This window comes from Coffea arabica, chromosome 5c, assembly GCF_036785885.1.
Source record: "Coffea arabica cultivar ET-39 chromosome 5c, Coffea Arabica ET-39 HiFi, whole genome shotgun sequence".
Classification (NCBI taxonomy): domain Eukaryota; kingdom Viridiplantae; phylum Streptophyta; class Magnoliopsida; order Gentianales; family Rubiaceae; genus Coffea; species Coffea arabica.
The window spans coordinates 48,301,562-48,314,052 of record NC_092319.1 but is presented as its reverse complement, the minus strand read 5'-3'; the positions used below and the strand labels follow the sequence as shown (position 1 = coordinate 48,314,052).

The following is a 12,491-nucleotide window of genomic DNA, read 5'->3' as shown; positions in this document are numbered from 1 at the left end:
AGTTTTTTGGTTAGTTGATGAATCAAATTCAATCGGCGAGGTTAAACAAATGACTAGCGATATGATTTTCTTAATTATAATCTTGTATTTAAAAATTTCTTCGTTATAACAAAAAAAAAGGAACTCTACTTATTAGAAACGAACAGCAAACAGGAACTTTGACTAGCAAAGCAACCTTTCTAATTAATCTTAACTCATTGCGAATGGTATTGTACATGCGCGTGTATATATATTGGCTCAAAAGGTTTTTGGAAGTAATTCAAGAACTCTTGACTATAAAATGTAACGACAGTTTTTATAATTGTTGGTAATAGCAAATTACTATACTAGCAACTAAACTTTTTTCAGCGGTGGAGATTTGGCCACTCAATCATTAATAGTATGTTTTACCCACTGAACTATCAAAAGTTTTAATTTTGAATCATTTCGTCTGATTCAACCACTATGTCGTATCTAAAAGCCCACACGATTCACGAAACATATTATTAATAGTTAGATTGACAGAATTAATGGTGAAGTCAAATGAAATGGCAAAAAATCTACACTTTTGATAGTTTAACGCGCAAAAAACATACTATTAATAGTTTAATGGCAAAAACTCAGACTACATTCAAAAGGTTTAATGGTTACCTAAGTAATTTGTTCATAGTAATCATCACTCTATCTATCAAAAGAGTAGCAAAATGGATAAAAAATCCCCATTTATAATGTCATTTATTAGCAAGGGAGTAATCCAGTTGAACAACTGAATATCTCTCAACCTTGATTTTATTTATTGATTATATCTCCAAACGAATTTGATGTTGTTATTTAACTTGCATTTGCAAACACTACTAACTAACTATTATTGAGTTGCATTAGAGTTCAAGCAACTTTTGAATTGAACGTGGTATAGGAGCATATGATTGTTTTAAAAACTTAAAATAAAATAAAACTGGATGGGAAATTGACACGTTGGCGAACAATAATCACGGTTGAAAATTTTAACTCTCTGCTTCTATGTGTATTCCATTTGAGTACTATAGTAGTATTATCTGTTAAAAGCATTAATTATCAATCAATAAAGGATGCATTAGTGAGCAAGTTTTTGTTGCGTACACGGTACAAGCGAGGGAGAGACTTGATGGGGCGACATTGGCTACTTGACTTTCCAATCGAAAGTCATCCATTTCTTGCTAACGAAGTACGCGGTACTGTAGAACCGCTGAGCTCTCCGTCACCTTTCCTGGTGGGGTGGGAGGTCAGGTTCAACCCATACCTCCCACCAAATTGTCTGCTCCTCATGGACAGTTCGGTTGATCTCAGCAAACCTCCTTAGGAACTGATGTCCAGTATCCGCAAGGGTCCGAGTCCTATGATTATCGTGTTCGAGGGAATGGGACCTCTCATCCCGAGCTGGAGTGAGATTAATCGAGCCTCGAAAAGATTGGTCCGGACACCAGCTCCGTCAAGAAAAAAAAAGTACGCAGTACTGTAGCAGTAGTAGTACTACAGTGAAGATTTCCGAACAAAAGCTAGACAGACACATCGTGTCCATTATTTCCTTCCAAAAAAAAAAAAGAAAAAAAGAATCAAAAGAAAAACTTTTTCACACTAGCTTTGGGTAAGGGACTCGAATTTCAGTCCTTCCTTCCTCGTTCCTTTTCCCCAAACCATACAGTGGCATCTCTTTTTCCCGAGCATATGTTTCATTGTATGCTGATGGGTCATGGCTCAGTCTCTGAATCATAAATATTATTATTTATTGTTATCTTTTAGCTTGACAGTGCATATCTTTACAGATTTTATATACTTTAAGATGCTTAGAACCCGTTTCCCAAAGGAAAAAGTTTGTTTGTTTGTGTGGGTGGGTGGTGGGGGGAAGATGCTTAGAACCAATGGCTAGCTCATTGCCATGCAAATATCTCCCAACACCCTTTAACGAAGTCATGAATAAGTCCTTCCCAAGAATCCCTAAAGCCAATGCCGAAGTTTCTTGCTCGTCTGGGAAATTGATTCCTCAAAAGCCTTTCCTGCTCTTTCCGGAAGGCGTAATGCAAAAGTAAGCAAGTAAAGCAAGGTGTAATGGAAAAGTCGGCAGCAAAAGCAAACTCTTCCTTTCCTTTCTTGAGGTACATTTTTTTTTTTTTTTTTTTTTGCGCACTTGCATCTACGCTAACAGGCGCTTTGTTTTACAATTCGCAGGTGTTTCCACTCTTTAACGTCAGCACGGCTAGGTGCCAATGCAAAACTCTCACCCTATATGATTCTTATCTGCAAACAAAATTCATCTCAACTATTTCTAACCAAGAGGATATCATTGATTGGAGCTGTAATGCCCAACTATTGCCGAAAAAAGAAAACCTAAACCAAGAAACCAAGATCAAGGCTGATAAAATGAAGCATATTACACACAATACAGGATGCAAGGTAATTGCAGGACACCTAAGGACAAACAAGTTCACACATATATAAGGGATCCGTGGTAACATAAAGGAAAAAGAAAAAAGAATATAAGCCTACAGATTCCACCTGCAAAACAGATTAACAAAAACAAATATACACCGAGATCTTTAGCCTCCACTCCATATAAAAAAACTACATGGCCCACAAAAAGCTATTAAAATTGGAGTATGCAAGTGAAAAGGATAAAGTCGTAAGATTCCACCAAGCTGGTATCCCCCAGCCAAGTTGTTACTACCCGATTATGAGAGTTCCTTCTGCACAGGCCCTCATCATCATTTCCAGAGTTCTTCAATTTCAGCAGGATGACAAATGGTATTCAGTCATCCTCATCAGTTATCTCAAACACCAAAGTTCTGATGGGATTATTAGCAGACAAAGATAGCCCTGATCTTCCATCCACATCCTTGCAGAGAGACAGTGCAGGATTTTGCTTGGTTTTAGAGAGCCCAAGATTGACGGAAGCTTCTACCAGATGCATTCCTACTTTTTCTCTAGGTGCATCTCTCGAAGCTCTTGAATTAGGTGCCAACACTGACAAAGAATGTCTTTGTGGAGGTGTTTTGGGTACAAGACTCGATGGTATACCAACTTGTATATTCTGAGAGCCAATGGCAAATTGAGCCTTCATGTTTTCCTTATTGTTCTGTTGGAGTTCCATGCAAGAGAAGGCTAAGTTTGAGGTCACCTCATCATAACCCGAGAAATATCTATTTATTATGCCTGAAATTGATACTGTTCCGGATATTGTTTCACTGGGGCATTCTATTGCTGAACTGAGATCTCCCTGTCTATCAGCTCTAGGTGCAAAAGGAAGAATGCTCTCCTGGGACGAAAGATGCCTTTGCTTGATTCTGTTTGTTGGGCACTTCGCAGTGATATTTTTCATTAATCTGTTGCAGTTCTTCTTTTCCCTCTTTGAAAAATAGACTGTTCTCGGAATATCCAAGCACGCAGCTTTGAAGCAGGACAGTTTTTTCATTTTCAATTTTTTTCTTCTGAGCTTTCTGCTATTCTTTTTAGCAGCTGCAACAAAAACTAGGCTTTTGCAGTATAAGAAACTTCACTAAACCAGGAGAGAAAATGCAAATATTTGATGCTACATATTCAGCTGAACCTGTTTGGTCTTGTATATGACACACTGCAATATAGAGAAACCAGCCATTTGCACCCTGAAAAGCATGCTTCAGGACAAATGATTCAGATAGGTAGTAGAAGCATGATTTTTTCCTCACCTGTTATGATCAAAGGAAAATAAAAGGAATTTACATAAATAGTATTTGATAATAGGCACAAATAGAACATAAAGCAGCAGGAAGAAAGTAATATTACAACTTACCTTTAATCCACATACACGGACCTTCCCATGTTCAGGGAAACAATTCAAATGCGCCATCTCAAATTTTCCTGCAAAAGGATGATGATACTGATCCTCGTTAAAACCTTTTATTAGTCCCAGTCTCCCAGCAGATCATCAACAAGGTCCCCCTCTCCCCATTTTGCACTCCCACATCAATTCTACAGTATGAGGAATGTTCATTCTTTTCCCTCTTGCTTTTGGTTTGAAGGATTGGCTCTTCCACTGAGGAAAGCCATTTAGAGTTGCTTCCAAAAGCAAGTACTCAGAGAGTTGCTTCCAAAAACAAGTACTTAGAGAATGAAGCCAATCCTAGCACAACACCTAAGAACAGCCACAAAGCAACAGGAGACGTACATCCACTACTTTCAATGGGATCTCCCTTCCAATATTCATCTGGGAACATGCCATATTAGCTCTATGCAATGTTTCATATATGAGATGGCCAGAAAAGTGAAAAATGCAAACTTGATTGTCTTTGTCACGTCAATATCCTTCTCAGTTCCAGCCATATCTAGAAGTAAAGAGTTATGCAACGATAGTTGCTCATGTTTACAGCATTTGTGGTGAAAGTAACACCGAATTACATCTAGCCAAATGAATGTTTTTGTTTCCCCTCATTCAATAGCCAAAGAGTACTTTTACGATTCCAACGAGTCAAAAGTAATTTAAAACACGAAGTTGCTGCCTCCTCACACCTAGCTCTTACATAAAAGCAAAACTTTGAAAATGCTGCAGAACTAAACCATGAGGAGCATTGCACACATATTGATCCACCCCAAGATTCCGCAAAATGAGTGACCTTGTTAATTAACCTTTGGATCCCTGGGAACCCACAATGAAAAAGTTCACATTTTTGTCGTACCAGTCAAAATTGAAAACTTGCAATACATGCAGAAAATTAAAGAATGTAAATGAAGATGACGAGACAAAAGCAATTATATTAGAAAGACTCACTCTTGAAATCCCCTACTGTGGATTCTTGGGAAACACCCACGGCAATGCGCGTCCCCAGATTTGTGACAGCAAAAACTAGTTTTTCTTGTAATTTCAGATGAGCCATTGAAATCTGAAGGCATGACCCAACGGCCCACCATGGATATGGATTCCCTGACAGCAAAGACAGGCTTTTTCACATCTTTGCGGAACTTCGCTTGGAGTTCAGGATGAAAGATTTCTTTGGGATATTCTGCTAAACCTCACAGGATGCATCTACATCGAATGTAATTTGTCTAAATTACAGTTATACCCCTTAAACCTCAGAGAGGTCAGCGTATAATTTTTTTTTTAAAAAAAAAGGGATAGCTAAGAAATGTGCTCCCAAAACGACGTCGTTTATTCCGTGGAAGTAATTATAATCACGCGGGATGAAGGTACAGCAGCATCCTCACCCTCGGAATTACCTCGCAAACAGGAGCAAGATTGAATTTTCAATGCTGCCACAAGCGCTTTCAGTCCCAGTACTCAATTCTTCACAACTTCTCTCAGCTTCTGCATTAATTGGTACGACTACTAAGAGAGTGATGTTAGCCAAAAAAACTCGACAATCCAACTCAGCAACAACTTCTACTCGCAAAACTGGTAGTAACTCCTAATTTCCATATCTGAAATCAAAGCTTTGTGTATATGCAAATGAGTATGTGTTGACAGGCATATGATATGATGTTCAGCTATGTAAGAAAGATTCCTCCTTTTTGGGCACGATGTTTGAACTTCTTTTTTTTTTTTGTGTTTGATTAGCTTTGGAATGCCAATTTTTAGGTCCTTTCAATCCTACAAGCAAGACCCAGAAGCTAAATGTGGAAGTTTCACCTCACAGAGCTGGTAAACGAAAGCTGCATGCATGATATTGGATTTCTCAATTTGGTTTAACTATACTGTAGCCAGTATGGAGAGCCACGTGATGACTTTTATCTGTGCCATGCGTAGTTATTACCCACGTATATGTGTGCGTTTGTTTGCTTTTCCAGTGTCTGCTGTTAGGTTGATGCGAATAGAGCTTGGTGGTGCTTTTGCTGACCTATTGAATGAGCAAGGAAAGGGTTCGGGGGATAATGAGATGCGGTATGTTGAAAGGACTCTTGGATTTCGCACTCGAGACTTGGATGATAGGGATTTGAGACTGGTATTCTTCCTTCCTCATGTTTCTTTGAAATTAGTTTTTTTTTTCTGAATTGCGAATGGAGAGGTCAAAATTGTGTTTGCCTAGCTGGAATCCAGTTAAATATGCCGTTTTCCTTTCTATTTGGCTGAGTTTCAGGATGTTTGAAAATTAATCATCCAGCTCTTGGAGGTAGGAACAATGAAGTGGTGGAATTAAATCTCGTAATGTGTTTGGAAACTATTACTTGCAATTTGTAGGTTACCGACATTGTGGGAGGCACCATTCGCTGGAGAAGATATCTTGATCATCTGATTCTTTCATTATGCCATGATGAAGACACATTTAGAGGCATGGAGCCTCTTCTTTTACAGGTTAAAAGAGCTTCTATTTATGAGCTTGTTTTCTAGTAATGATGGTCTGGATTTTTGTTTCTTGAATACCGGCTTTGACCTAGCATAAAAATGGAGTTTGGTTATGTATCAAGTCACTGTTTGCTCCTTGTGCAAAGATGCAGGGTGAGAGTTCTGATTATGATAGCATTGCACTGACCTGTTTCTTTGTCCTTTAAGCATTGTTCAATGTCATCAAAAGCATTTAAGTTTTAAGGTATTTGTCTCAAAATTGTAAGATGTATGTGTGATTGTTCCATCTTTTTCATCAGATTCTTCGAATTGGTTTCTATGAAATCGTGAAGTTAGAAATGCCCCCATATGCTGTTGTGGATGAGGTAAACCCTGATCATCTTGGTTTTTTCAACTGAATTCCCTTTTTGTTAAACATAATCTATAGCTTTTTTAAATTTGAATAGTCCGACAAAGTAAATGCCATAGCGTTTGCATATTTTTGATTCAAAATGTTCTGTTTATCACAGAATGTGAGACTGGCCAAGGTCGCCCTCAGACCTGGTGCTGGTAACTTGGTCAATGGAATTCTGAGAAAGCTAGTTTTACTCAAGGTACGCTTTGTTATGAATTAGAGAATCAAAGTTTGTCTAGTCAAACTTCTCAGTGGATCATGGATCTTTCATTTGGTTATGCAGGAAAGTAACACCCTTCCTTCACCAAAAGTGGAGGGTGATGATCGTCAGCAAGCACGTGCTCTTGCGACTATTTATTCTCATCCAGTTGTAGGTTCAACACCTTTTTCTCTAGTTGTATAAATATTGATGATTTACTTGGAGTTTAGGGCAACTGGATCACTGACTATCTTTTTTCATGCAGATATGGATTGACTCCGTCAATACATATGATAAAGCTTTATTATTCTTTCTTAAACATCAGCCTTAAGAAATTGATTGAAAGTGTTAAATGTGCATCCAAAAGTAAGAACCTTATCTCTTGTCATCTCAATCTAACTTGACCTCATTGTGACCTACTATATCTAGTGGATGGTCAGACGCTGGATAAAATTTCTTGGGCATGAAGAAGCAATTAGATTAATGATATGGAACAACAGAGATCCTACTTTCAATCTGAGGTTTGTATTCTTTCAGTGATGTTTGAATCATAAGGTCAATGGCTTTGTCATTCCATGACACTAAATTTCAGGGCAAACATTAGTAAAGGTTTTCGAAGGGCTGACCTTATAGAACAGCTTGAAAAGTTGAAGGTGATTACTCAACCCTATTGCTTTCTTACATCATGTATCCTGATTTGATGTATATTGTCTTCTTGGAATTCTGAATAGATGGAACTGATGTGGGAGGATTTCTAGATCTCTTTTATCAGAAATTGTGATAGTTACAACTGGAAGTTAAATTTACATAATTTTGGGTCTTATGCCAAATGTTATTGGTGTGCAGTCTTGTTGGATGTTCTTGAGGAATTGCTTGACAATGCTCACATTTAGTGTTTAATGTTCATAATCATGGAATTGTTGATCTTCTTCAGTGTTGACATGCTTATATTTCAGAACAGGACAATCTTAATAATTACATCTTCCTGCCCATTTCTAAAACTTTAGGTTCCACATGACATTTCTCCACACTTGGATGATTTTGTCCGCATCAAAACTGGGATGCAGGTATAAGTTCTTCAAATTGGCTTCAGGTGCATTTAATTGTGTTTTATAGTTTACAGCATCTTTCTCTCTTTATTTTTGATACCTCGCACTTAAACTTAGGACTACAATTTCTTGTTGATTGCTTATAGGATGGGAAAAAAAGATTTTATTTCTTTTATTTCTTGAATTCTCTGTAAGGATTTGACATATCTAATAATCTAAGAATTTCTGTTTGTGGGTGGTAAAGACCAAGCTGTAAGGTTCTGATGTCTTTTGTAAATTAAGCTATTGTTATTGCTTTGTCTTATGACTAGAATATGCCTAAAGTTCATACTGAAATTACAGATTCTAGGGCTTTTAAAGTTCAAAATTATATGTTATTGGTGTATCATGTATATCTTTTGGATTCCTGATTGTTTGGCATTTTCTCCTCTCAGATTGTTATACAAGCTGGATTGCTTAAAGATGGTTTTTGTTCTGTCCAAGATGAGAGTGCTGGTAATTTTTACTGCCATATGACCATGTAGAACCTCTGGACCTCATTGAAACATTGAACAGGAGGTATCAAAGTAATGTGGAATTTCAACAGGGTTAATTTTCATATAGTGAAGTTCTCTGTCTCTTCTTCTCTTGCCCTCTTATTTCAAATCAGTGGTGTTCATTATTTGCCTTTTCTCAAATATAATGAAGTTGGCTACAGATTTTAATGTTTTTCCAATCTAGCAGCTGGTAGTTTAAGCATTATAGATACGTGATTTGTTTCACATGGTTCACATATAATACCTTTTAGACATCTTGGGGCAGGACTGGTTGTTTCCATTGTCGATCCACAACCTGGTGAGAGCATTCTAGATTGTTGTGCTGCTCCAGGAGGAAAAACACTTTTCTTGGCATCCTGTTTATATGGAAAAGGTAATACTTCTAGGTCTGGGTGCTTTGACAGGTGAGATTTCTATAGCCTAGGAATTGACTGAGCATGTTACGTCAAATTTCGGAAGTGAAGAGTGGAAGCTTTACTATCTATGAATGTGAAGCATCTAAACATGCATAAATGCACATGTATGAAACTTCGTAGACAATAAAATAAACGTTACATTTGTTCTTTCAATTTTAGCTGTCAAGTGTCATTTCTTTTATTGATAATAAATTTTGCATGATTATCAATTTTTTTAAGAATTCACCATGTACAGTTTGTTGTAAAATTGGTGTCAGAACCCACTATATAGAGTTTATTGTAAAGTTGGTGTCAGAGCTCACAATGTGGAGTTTGTTGTAAAGTTGGTGTCTTCTTTTGGGAGTGTTTCTGCTACAGATAAACGTGAGAAATACTAGAGCTGAGTGTAACTTTTCACACATCCCCTATCCTACTTGAATACTACAGTACTTTATATAACAATTATGGAGGGGGAAGGCAGTGGAAGTTACTATCCACATATAATATTTGATTTGGAAAAAGCATTATTTAATGATGCTTGTGATTCTTTGCTACTTTTTCAGGTATGGTAACTGCAGTTGACATAAATAAGGGGCGTCTGCGAATCCTTAAAGAGACTGCAAAAAAGCATCAAGTTCAGAATGTTGTTACTGCTGTTCATGCTGATCTCCGAACATTTGCCGTGAGAATCATCCTCTTCTTCTTCTTCTTTTCTCATTTCACTTAACGGTGATGGTAGAAAGTCTCGAAGACTGAATTATTTTGTGTCTGGCTTCTTGCTGGTTGATTGCTCTTATTTTCATTATATCTCAGGAGAATAACCATGTCATGTATGACAAAGTTCTTCTGGATGCACCTTGTTCCGGATTGGGTGTGCTCTCTAAGGTGTCCAAAGAGTCCCTTATCTTTTTCCTTGAAATTTTTCTTTGAATATTAAGAGATTTCTCTTTGGTTAGACTTCTGCTTTCTTCTTTAATTGTTTAGACTTTTATTTTCTTCCCTTTTTTTGCTGAAGAGAGCGGATTTGCGCTGGAATAGGCGGTTGGAAGACATGGAACAACTTAAAGCTTTGCAAGATGAACTTCTTGATTCAGCTTCAGTGTGAGATTAAAAGTTTCATTTTTACTGTCTGAGTATGATATTTCATATTAGACCAGTAAGATTGCATTTTTGTACTAATAGTTCATTGTTTTCTTTGAGAAAGCAGTAACTCATAAATTGTGAGTTCCATCCCTCTTCGAGAATCGAGACTTCCACTTCTTAAGCTGCAATTTTGCCCTGTTAAATGGATTTTTTTTTTAAATCCATCTTTATCTTGTGAGGTTTTAAAATTCAATATAAATTTCTGAGAGAAGCCAGAACTAATTAGTTTTCAACCTGTTGTTAAACCGTTCTTGCATCGAATTCCTTTGGATTTCAACTCAGAAGACTGATCCTTGTTGTCACAATTTATCAACTGTGGCAAGCCAGGAATGGCAAATTGTTCCAGGCAAAGCAAGTGTCATCTTTAGGAATTATGCAAACTATTACTGATACAGTACAATATGTGGTAAAGTCTTGGGGCAATTTCTCAAGGAATAGAGAAAATTGTGATCTTACAATGGAGGGGCATATCTCTGAATCAGTTCTGCTAAGAGATACTGATTTGGTTGTTCATTTGTATATAATGTATAGTTTTAGAGTTTTGTATTCATGTAGTAAGGGCATACCCTGAAGTGTAAATTTCTTGGCCTTATTCAATAAAAGTTTCACATTTACTCAAAAAAAAAAAAAAACCTTCTAGTGTTATACAGGTGTGTAAGCAATTATTACTAGTTTTAGATGGTAATTAATTGATTTTATTTTTCTATTGGTGTATGTATGTAACTGTATAGCTAGTGTTGTAAAAGTATTTGAATTTCTGTAACCCTTCATGCTTGTGGCATCTCTAGGTTGGTGAAACCTGGTGGACTTCTAATATACAGCACCTGTTCCACTGATCTGGAAGAGAATGAGCAGAGAGTTGCTTCGTTTCTTCTCAGGCATCCAGTAATGACATTTGCACTTTGTCCTGCTACTGTTTTTTCTGTTTTCAAAATTGTGCCATGTTCCTTGCTTAGTGCTCACAGATTGTTTCCTGGGATTAGCTAAGAGCTTAATTGAAATTTTGGGGGAATCTTGCTTACGATATGTAACTGCTGATATTCTAAATTAGAAACATATTATACAAAATTTGCTCGTAAGCCCCTCATTTTGATTTTAGAACCTAATTTTATGAACATGATGCAGATGAAACCTTGCATATTCTGATTTTTAGTGTATAATTCATAGAATTTATTCATCTTGGGAATTGAAAAGACCAAATTAATTGTGTATTGAGCATTTGGTGTTTTACTGCCTCAGTTGTTAAACACTAAAATTTGAAGCATTATTTGCTGATGCAGGAATTTGTTGTAGATACAGCTGACGGATATGTACCTCATGAGTTTGTCGCTGAAAATGGCTTTTATCACTGTAATCCTGTAAAGCATTCACTTGATGGAGCATTTGCAGCTCGTCTTATTCGATCTTATTGACTGAAGACTGGATGGCAGACTATTAAGTTTCCTTATTGCCTATTGAATCCTGCATAAATGGATCATCATCATTTGTTCCTTTAGGTAGCTAACATTCTTGTTCAGCAAAGTAAAAAGTATGCTTACTTTTTGTTCATAAAATTTTGAACCAAAGTGTACTAGTCAAAGCATCTTAATAGCAGTACATATTTGTTGACGCTTGGAATATTTCTTGTGTTGTACTTCATTTGTCATACTTATGCAGGGGCTTAATGCTTCACTTGTTGACAAACATGCAACCCCATTTTTCGACTGAACTTCATTTCTGTCCTTGTAATTTGGTGAAGCATTCACTTTCGATGGAGCCTTTGCTGATTGTCATCCATGATCAATATATGATGAGTAAGTTAATAGTACTTTTAACTGTCTATAACCTGAGATTTCTCCCCAGCATAGCTAGTATTTTTTTAGCAAACTACTTCTGACATAATTTTATCAAGTTTGACTGCTTTGCTAAACATGGACCAATTGTTACTTCGTTTTCTTGAAGTTGCATAAAAGTTCTTAAATTTCATTGGGAAGGAGTGATTGCTGGAGATGGCTGAGCTGAGACATGGTACATGTAGTACAAGGAACACGCAAGTAGGAAATTGTTAAGAATACTGCAGCAACAGAGTAGAAGCACAGAACTGGCTCGCTTGGAAAGCAATGAGTTGCTGTACAGAGTCTACAGACTGCAGAAATGGTATGCACATAGTAGGACGCAAAACTGAGGTTTCTCTCGAATGTACTGCTTTGGTATTTAGGAGAATTGCTTTAGCTTTAACACTGGAGAAAACCATTTATCACAGTTTGCAGGCATTGGTTGGGTGTAAAATATATGGACTATCTTGTAATTTAAATGACTCAGTTCATTTATTAGCATTTGGTTGTTGAGGTACCAAATGCGAGTGTTGTAGCTCATCTGTTTCAGCTTTAGTCAAGTTTGGTAAGTGTTCAGTGTTTACAGCATCCAAGCGTAGAGAGTTTGCTTCCTGCCAGCAGCTACCCCTGATGTGGCAATGGAATGTTATTCTCCTGCCTTTGTGTATCGATTTCCTCGTTAATTAAACCAGCATA

General features: G+C 37.0%; 2 protein-coding genes across 6 annotated transcripts; one reads left to right on the top strand and one right to left on the bottom strand.

The window, feature by feature from the left end:
- Positions 1 to 2,369: 2,369 nt before the first annotated feature.
- On the bottom strand, positions 2,370 to 5,018 carry LOC113690926 (uncharacterized). Of its 3 annotated transcripts, none has more exons than XM_072051498.1 (4): positions 4,757 to 5,018; positions 3,782 to 4,624; positions 3,560 to 3,677; positions 2,370 to 3,480 (listed from the first exon to the last, which is right to left on the bottom strand). In XM_072051498.1, the coding sequence occupies exons 2-4, from the start codon at positions 3,836 to 3,838 to the stop codon at positions 2,762 to 2,764; spliced, it is 894 nt and encodes a 297-aa protein (XP_071907599.1). In that variant the 5' UTR covers positions 3,839 to 4,624; positions 4,757 to 5,018; the 3' UTR covers positions 2,370 to 2,761. The 3 variants fall into 3 exon arrangements, with proteins under 3 accessions (XP_071907599.1, XP_027064861.2, XP_027064862.2); XM_027209060.2 differs by having other exon boundaries at positions 3,782 to 3,849; XM_027209061.2 differs by having other exon boundaries at positions 2,370 to 3,468; positions 3,782 to 3,849; positions 4,757 to 5,017.
- Positions 5,019 to 5,151: 133 nt separating this feature from the next.
- On the top strand, positions 5,152 to 12,335 carry LOC113690691 (uncharacterized). Of its 3 annotated transcripts, none has more exons than XM_072051496.1 (19): positions 5,152 to 5,380; positions 5,561 to 5,623; positions 5,770 to 5,924; positions 6,161 to 6,274; positions 6,565 to 6,630; positions 6,775 to 6,858; positions 6,943 to 7,029; positions 7,288 to 7,379; positions 7,451 to 7,511; positions 7,866 to 7,925; positions 8,342 to 8,402; positions 8,709 to 8,816; positions 9,402 to 9,520; positions 9,652 to 9,723; positions 9,854 to 9,939; positions 10,770 to 10,866; positions 11,262 to 11,477; positions 11,720 to 11,774; positions 11,923 to 12,335. In XM_072051496.1, exons 1-17 carry the CDS (start codon positions 5,167 to 5,169, stop codon positions 11,391 to 11,393), a joined length of 1,671 nt encoding a protein of 556 aa, XP_071907597.1. In that variant the 5' UTR covers positions 5,152 to 5,166; the 3' UTR covers positions 11,394 to 11,477; positions 11,720 to 11,774; positions 11,923 to 12,335. The 3 variants fall into 3 exon arrangements, with proteins under 3 accessions (XP_071907597.1, XP_071907596.1, XP_071907598.1); XM_072051495.1 differs by having other exon boundaries at positions 11,638 to 11,774; XM_072051497.1 differs by having other exon boundaries at positions 5,237 to 5,473; positions 11,638 to 11,774.
- The last annotated feature ends 156 nt before the right edge of the window (positions 12,336 to 12,491 follow it).

What these genes read in the sequence shown, in the direction of transcription:
- LOC113690926 (XM_027209060.2), bottom strand. Translation starts at nt 4,862, where the DNA reads ATGGCTCATCTGAAATTACAAGAAAAACTAGTTTTTGCTGTCACAAAT. An exon ending in CACAGTAGGGGATTTCAAGA is followed by an intron (nt 3,850 to 4,756) that starts GTGAGTCTTTCT and finishes ATCCTTTTGCAG; the next exon opens with GAAAATTTGAGATGGCGCAT. An exon ending in TCATATACAAGACCAAACAG is followed by an intron (nt 3,481 to 3,559) that starts GTTCAGCTGAAT and finishes GCAAAAGCCTAG; the next exon opens with TTTTTGTTGCAGCTGCTAAA.
- LOC113690691 (XM_072051496.1), top strand. Translation starts at nt 5,167, where the DNA reads ATGAAGGTACAGCAGCATCCTCACCCTCGGAATTACCTCGCAAACAGG. An exon ending in AGTTTCACCTCACAGAGCTG is followed by an intron (nt 5,624 to 5,769) that starts GTAAACGAAAGC and finishes TTGCTTTTCCAG; the next exon opens with TGTCTGCTGTTAGGTTGATG. An exon ending in CTGATCTCCGAACATTTGCC is followed by an intron (nt 9,521 to 9,651) that starts GTGAGAATCATC and finishes ATTATATCTCAG; the next exon opens with GAGAATAACCATGTCATGTA.